We start from the raw sequence: 7808 nt of genomic DNA, 5'->3' as shown, positions 1-7808 counted from the left end.
TCTTTAATATTTATGGCTCATTAAGTTGTATCGATGTCATCCTTATTGGTGATTGTCGCGGCTTAGCGACTATTCACTGCTGATCAGTGTGTTGTGTTACATTACTTCAAAAATAGTTAAAACTCTAACACTGCTTTTAACCTCGCCGACTTAGCTTAATTATGGGATTTTAGGATGAACTGAAGCGAAGCAAAGAACAACCACGAACGCACCAGTACTACATGTTGAACTTTTTAAACGCGGCCAACGGGTCACATGATTTGATGGTCCAATCAACACGTCGTCTAAGTCATCGCGTTGAACATGGCCGAGTGAGCTTGATAACAACCCAGAACGTTTGTTTTGGTTTTAGAAATTTTAGTTTCAGTGAATGAAATAACGGAAAACAAAAATGGCAAACGGTACGTAAGTTACGCAAAAGTGTGACTGAATCACAGACATAATATAGACTAGCTCGATATCAGTAGTGCAGTTACATAACTTGTCGATAATTTTGTAGGGATTAGACCACAAGGAAAAATAAATTGAAATGAAATAAATTGGGGTTCTGCTCCGAGCTGGGCTAATGAAGAAGAACAAACGCCATACAATGTTCTATGAGGGAAATTTTACCTGGACAGCGACACTACTGCCTACTCCTATATCGAATTCCAACTGCCAACAAGGGATCTTTTACATGTATGCACGCCAATATGTCAATGTGTACACGGGACCTCATTTTTTCTGTACCATCCAAACGACTTGACAGCTGTCCTTGTCAGGCCCTCCGTCCTGCATCACTGACAAAAAATAAAATGAAATAAAATGGGGTTTAACGAATAATGTTCAACTTTTTTGCCTAGATTTGGCTAATGAAGACGGGCATCCAAATTGAGCTATGAGAAAAATTTTACGCAGACAGTAGACAGCGCATGACGGCCTTCTCATATATCGAATTATAATTGTCAATCAACAGTTCTTTTCCATGCGCGCCAATGTGTAGACCTATACACTGGATCTCGGTTTTTCGTGCCATCCTAAATACTAGACAGTTGTCCTTGTGAGGCCCGCCATCCTGCGCCACTGAACAGAGACCTTAGGCGTACCGGTACATATTAAAGTGGTCTAAGGATTAGACCTATTAGTTTACAATCTGATTGAAACACAGATCCTATTTCATTTTGTTTTTTTATAGTTTAAAATTTCGTTTCACTTGTCTTTACTACACTAGGATCTGGAAGAGTTGTAATGTAACCTGCATTCTGGATGATGTGAGGGTTTAGCTAATGAAACGATCTGTTATGGCGAGCTTTTGGCGTGTGCTGCACAGCTCTGTGGGTAGCCTAATCCACTAGAAACATCAAAGCTGATTGGTTTATCAAATGTCTGACGTCTTAGGGCCAAAAGCCGCTCGTACGACCACTGATGCAACCTTCCAGTACAACCGGTCAGATCTTCATGTAGTGTAGGCCATTGAAAGTATAAAAATAAAACGAAATATAGATCTGTATTCTTAATCAGATTGGAGGGAAAATGGTGGGGTGGTGGGGGGGGGGGTCTAGTAAGGGGGAATTCCCCAAAAATGTCACAATTGAATTTTCAAAAAACAGTTAAAAATTACAAAGCCTGGCTTACTATGCATTGTCACTAGTGTGCCTCATGGCTGACTGTGCCCCTACTTTTAGTTTATTATTACGTCTTTCAGAAAGTGAATTACACAATCAAGTATTTATTCAAGTACATGAATCAAATTCAGGAAGTGAATGGGATTATAATCAAGTATTGAATCAACTACAAGAATATAATGAACTACAAAAAGAGTATAATGTACTACAGAAAGAGTATACGGAACTACAGGAACATTTAAATGCAGTGGAGATGAAATACCAGACAGAAATGGCTGACAATAATCACATCTCAGTTCCACAAAACACAGATTTTATGAAGAAATTATTTGATGATGTGGTTAATCTGTTTGGTAAACAAGAATTAAGGTTAGTTAGAAATCTGATTAAATTATAGAAATGAAATAAAATGGGATTTAACATACTACTGTTCTGCTCCAACTGGGCTAATGAAGATGGGCATATGCTATAGAGGGAAATTTTGCCCGGGCAGCGGCACTATAGCCTACTCTTATATTGAATTACATCTACCAAGGGATCTTTTACGTGCACGCCAATGTGTACATGGTACCTCTTTTTTTTTGCGGGCCATCCGAATGACTAGGGATCTTTTACTCCTAGCTAATGTTTAGACAGGACCTGTTATTTTTGTCTCATCTGAATGACTAGATAGCTGCCCTCCGTCCTGCACCACTGACAAGGGTAAACCACGTCGGAAAATCCAGATGAACTTTCTTGGCCAACGAAGGGATCAAACACGCGACCTCCATGCTAGCGAGCCAGCATCTCACCCACTTGGCCACAGTGGCTCCCAAAATAAACTTGAATCAATCACGTGCGGGGTTGGATGGCCGAATGGTTTGCACGTACGCGCTGTATCATATGGCCTGTCATTGAGTTAACTGGCGTGGTTTCGAATCCCCGGTTGTACGTGACAAGGGGTAGGGTTGCCTGTCCAACCTCGTGGATTTTCTCTGGGTCCTCCAGTTTCCTCCCACTGCTAAAGAGTCCTACACACAAGCGAATTATTGAAATAAAATTAAACCATATGTTAGTCCCGAAATGATCTAGTCTGTGTCGAGTGGACGTTAAACCCCATTTCTCTCTTTCTCTGATGAATCAATCCCGTACATGTATTGAGTGGACATTAAACCCTATCTATCTCTCATCTCTGTATTTTTTTTTATTTTCAGTGATGTAACTGTTTTACTGGAAGGTGGACGTCAACTGCCGGCTCATAGATTAGTTCTGGCTGCACGGAGTGATGACTGGGCCTGGGGTGATATTAACCTAAAATTAGATGTTGAAATTAATTTTTCAGGTAAATATAATCAGACTTACCAGGACTGTCATTAAAGGACAATATTGATGGTGTCAGTCTTTATCACATGTAATAGAACTGGTTAAACACATTCGAAACACAGAAATCATTGCTACGATAGAAAAGTTATGAAGATTTCAAGAAACGGAAGTGACGGAAGCAAAAGTAAAACACGAGTTATCCTTCTATATATTTGACTGAAGTGACCAGTGATAACAGACACAAGTCGAATCTCTGCTCACTGATAATTCCTGCGAAGACCAATAGTTGTTATATGAGACTTGGAGGTTATCTGACAATTCAATAACAATAATTGACTGTCACTAGAGAAGATAAAGCAAAAAAATAGAAAAAGTCTGTGCATTACCACGTTTTTATTATGTATAGAATGAAAAAAAACATTTTCTCTTATCTAGTGACATTGTATTATTTTTGTGTTGTTTATTTTATTTGTAGATATAAAGTACGATGTAGCTATGACGTTATTTAAATGGGTTTATACAGATGTTGTGGATTTGGACAACATGGCCGACTTGTTTCTAACCGATCTACTAAAGGCTGCTAAAAGATTCAACATTATGTCCTTGTATGAAAGGTAATGAATGTTCAATTTTGAAATAAGGGGTGGGGGGGGGGACTGAATGTGTGAGTTAGTTGTATTTTACGTCCGCTTCCACCAAGGTGATATTGAGGGCTGAATGGTTTCGATTCCCCTTTTATACAGGACAAAAAATAGGGTCGCCTGTGCGAGCTCGTGGTTTTTCTAATGGAAGCCAAAGTCTCTCGATGAGTCAAGCGTTAGCTTACCAACAAAGTAATCTAGAGTGTGATCCTGGTGTTTCTAAAGTGGTTTTCCTAGCCAGTGTTCCTGGATGGAGGAGCTGGCAAGGAACATTGTTTAGCCATTTCGATGAGACAAAAAATCGAGGCCCTGTGTACATGATGGTGTGCATGTAAAAGATCCGTTGGCAGTTGGATATGGATATAAGAGTAGGCCATAGGATGTATGCCCGTCTTCATTAGCCCAGCCGGAGCAGAACAGTAGGATGTTTAACCCCATTTCATTTCATTTAACTGTAAAAGATTTTGGAAATCAAAATAAGAGTAAACCATGGCGCATCCACAATTGAGTAAAAAGCTAGCCGCGCTCCCGGTGTTGGTCGAGAAAGTTCAGCAGGCTTTTCCTCTGGTGCAGGACGTGGGATCTGACAAGTACATTCGGATGGGACAAAAAACAACGCCCTGTGTGCACATAAGTGGGCACTTAAAAAAATCCTAGACAGTTGGAATTCGATATAAGAGTAGGTCGTAGTGTCGCTCTCAAGGCAAAATTTCCATCAAAGCACACTTTATGATTCACGTCTTCATTAGCCAAGTTGGAGCAGAACCGTAGGACGTTAAACCCGATTTCATTCCTATTTTTTATTTTGATTTAAACATATAGATGCCAAGATGCTTTATTAGAACTGGTTAATAAAGGTGACAGTAGAACTATTTACCAGTCTGAAGAGAAAACATTAGATAAACCTGCAGAAGAGGAAAGTTCCCCAGTCTTAACTGAAAAAGATACACCATCAGTAAGTAAAACTTTGTGAAATAAATTTTCATAAATCAATCTGATTAAAATACAGATCAGTATTTCGTTTTGTTTTTTTATACTTTCGATGGCCTACACTACATCAAGATCTGACAGGTTGTAGTGGAAGGTCCCGTCAGGGGGCATAGAGCCATAACAGACTGTTTCATTGGCTAATCCCTCACATCAATAACGCCCCGTGTACACATTAGAGCCCTAGACAGTTGAAATTTGATATAAGAGTAGGCCGTACCGTCACTCTGCGTCACTCTACTGGCAAAATTTCCCATCATAGCACACTGTATGACGTATGCCCGTCTTCATTAGCCTAGTCAAAGGAGAACAGTAGGACGTTAAACTCCATTTCATTTCATGTACATATTTTAGAATAAGTCGTATATTTATGTATTTCAGACGAGTGTAGTCAAGTATAAATTAGCCGAGGTCATCAAATGTAACGATGTCCCTGTTTTAGTTGAAGATGGTGGCAGTGATGAGTTAACCTTCAGTCTGGCCCCTCGTACAGAAAATCGTGAAACGGAATCGAATCAATCTGCTTATAAGTGTGACGTTTGCGACACCAAATTTCATGTACTTGACGAATTAAAGGAACATGGCAAGACCCATCCGCTAAATTCCAATAAATCCTTCATCTGTGGTATATGTGGCAAATCTTTTAAGGCCGAGAGACAAATAAAGAGGCATATCAAGATTCATTCGGGAGAACGCCCGTACGTTTGTACGATATGCGGGAAACAATACAAAACATCGGATGATCTCAATACCCACGTGTTAACCCACACGGGTAAACTTTTTACGTGCTCCATATGCGGAAAGAGTTACAAATATCAAGCCGGTCTTCGTAAACATGCTCATAGTCATGGTAAACCAGTCCCTCATAAAGACAAAAAATTGTTTATTTGCACGGAATGTCCGAAGAAGTTCAGAAACCATCGGGACTTTGAGAAACATGTGAACATACACACGGGGAGACGTCCATACCTCTGTGACATTTGTGGGAAGACTTTTACCACCAACGAGCTTCGTCAATCGCACTTGCGATGCCATTCGGGATTAAAACCCTACAAATGTTCATACTGCGATAAAACATTTTGTCGTAAACCTCAGTTAACGGTTCACACGCGAACTCATACTGGCGAAAAACCCTTTCAATGCGAGGTTTGTGGGAAGACTTTCGCGTCTGGGAGTCATCGTAAAGTACATCTACGAAGCCACACAGGCGAAAGACCTTTCAAGTGTGATAAATGTGATCGAACATACATGATGCGCGTTCACCTTAACACCCACATAGCGCAACATCACGCACAGGAAAAACCATTCAGATGTGATATTTGCGGAATGGCATTTCCAATCAAAAGGTTTTTGTCACGACATCTTAATGGGCACAGCAAACCACATCCTTGTGACGTTTGTGGACATCGATTCGGCCGTAAGACACATCTGGTTCGACATTATAGAATTCATACGGGAGAAAGACCATATTCGTGTGATGTTTGTGAGCAGAAGTTCCGAGATAAAAGCACTCTTAAATATCATGAGAATCGTTTACACGGTGTACAGAATAGACTGTTCTTCTGTAATATTTGTGGAAGTACGTTCACAGATGAACGCATTTTAAATATCCATAAAAGCACAGAGCACGAGCATACTATAATCTTACCAATTTAACGCAAATCCTCAATAATTACTTCGCTATTGGGCCATCCATCAGTCAAATACATGTAGATGAACATGCATTTAACATGCATTATGCAAGGGCTAAAATGTTATCTAAATTATTAATTAGACATTAAAGATACATTATGTAAGATTTAGATAAAGAGCTGGTAGTTCTTGCTATAATAGTTTAAAAATAGATAATGTAAAGTGAATAATTTGAAAATTTCATTCCAATTACTCTATTGCGAGCGAAGATATTAGCCTTTGAAGGTTTGACAAGACGTGTGCAATAAGTGCAACCACCATACTTGTTGTTCGAAGCTATGTCTCGCTCCTCCATTTTTAAATTAAAATAAAATATGGCTGAATTGTTCTAATCTATTTAATATCGGAAAAATCCGATGCCATCGAGAGTTGATTATTGTCTGGATCAGTTAATGAATGTCTAATTAATAATTTAGAAAAAATTTCAAGCCTAAAGAAAGACCTGCAATAGGCAGATTTAGCTCTTGCATAATGTATGTTTAATTTACTGTGATATTAAATTTAGTGGATTCAAATACGTTTTATGGTGGATGCAGTTACCGTAAAATGGATAATCAAGACTTTGTTTATTATGGCTCTTTATCTAATCTTACTTAATGTAATGCATTTTTAAGTTATTCTAGGACACTCAAATGGATGAACAAGCTTGGTTCTTTCAAATTGGATTGAGTGGTGAATGGAGAGCAGTTGGGAAAATGTGTCGGGTAGTTTGGATCGGAATGAAATGAAATGAAATGGGGTTAAATGTCTTACTTTTCTGCTCCAACTGGGCTAATAAAGATGGTTATACGCCATACAGTTTGCTATGAGGGATATTTTGTCTGGACAGCGGCACTACAGCCTACTCTTATATTGAATTCCAACTGCCAAGGGATCTTTTATGTGCACGCCAATGTATACACGGAACCTCGGTTTTTCATACCATCCGAAGGATTAGACACCTGTCCTGGTCGGGCCCACCATCCTGCACCACTGACAAGGGGAAACCACGCTGGAAAATCCCGATGAACTTTCTCAGCCAACAGGAATTGATGAAGAATAGTTGGAGAATACCACTGTCTTGAGAATAAGTCCCTCACAGCACACAGCCTGTTGCACACTCCATGGCGTGTCTCTCACGCAGAAAGTAAAACGTTAAAACCCATTTCATTTACTGTACATGTATATTTTTGTCTTTATTACTTTTGTGCAAAATAGCATTTGTTGAAATTTTCTGTTTTTAATTTTATTTAAAAGAATAAATATGTTGATCTTGTTGTTTTCATTTGGTTCTTTCATTTAAAGTTCTTTTAAAGGCTCAATACCACTCTTAATGTAACAGAATAATATGTCCCAATCTTTATTCTGGTCAACAAATTGTACTATTTTACAATATTCCAATTAATTGATGATACAAATTTCATCTTAACACACCTAATTTAAAAAATTGGAAAAATTCAACTAAATGATTTGAAAAACCTAATGTAAACCTTTTCAAATGTGACTTGGATTTAAAAATATTTTCGAACCCTTTGGACAAGTAAAATAGGATTTAATGGATAATTTACACAACAGGTAGGACACTTAAACATCTAATACTTAG

The 7808-nt window shown here is 38.7% G+C and overlaps 1 protein-coding gene across 1 annotated transcript; it reads left to right on the top strand.

The window, feature by feature from the left end:
- Positions 1 to 296: 296 nt before the first annotated feature.
- On the top strand, positions 297 to 7482 carry LOC126819084 (zinc finger protein ZFP2). Its single transcript, XM_050546923.1, has 6 exons — positions 297 to 401; positions 1685 to 1973; positions 2798 to 2925; positions 3382 to 3520; positions 4370 to 4502; positions 4916 to 7482. Exons 1-6 carry the CDS (start codon positions 392 to 394, stop codon positions 6188 to 6190), a joined length of 1974 nt encoding a protein of 657 aa, XP_050402880.1. The 5' UTR covers positions 297 to 391; the 3' UTR covers positions 6191 to 7482.
- The last annotated feature ends 326 nt before the right edge of the window (positions 7483 to 7808 follow it).

The sequence above is a fragment of the Patella vulgata genome, chromosome 4 (genome assembly GCF_932274485.2).
Source record: "Patella vulgata chromosome 4, xgPatVulg1.2, whole genome shotgun sequence".
In the NCBI taxonomy this organism is placed as follows: Eukaryota; Metazoa; Mollusca; class Gastropoda; family Patellidae; genus Patella; species Patella vulgata.
This window is presented reverse-complemented; position numbering and strand designations above follow the sequence as displayed.

Bases quoted from the DNA above. Each gene is read 5' to 3' on its own strand.
- LOC126819084 (XM_050546923.1), top strand. The intron at 2,926-3,381 runs GTAAATATAATC...TTTTATTTGTAG, and splicing joins TGTTGAAATTAATTTTTCAG to ATATAAAGTACGATGTAGCT. The intron at 4,503-4,915 runs GTAAGTAAAACT...TATGTATTTCAG, and splicing joins CTGAAAAAGATACACCATCA to ACGAGTGTAGTCAAGTATAA.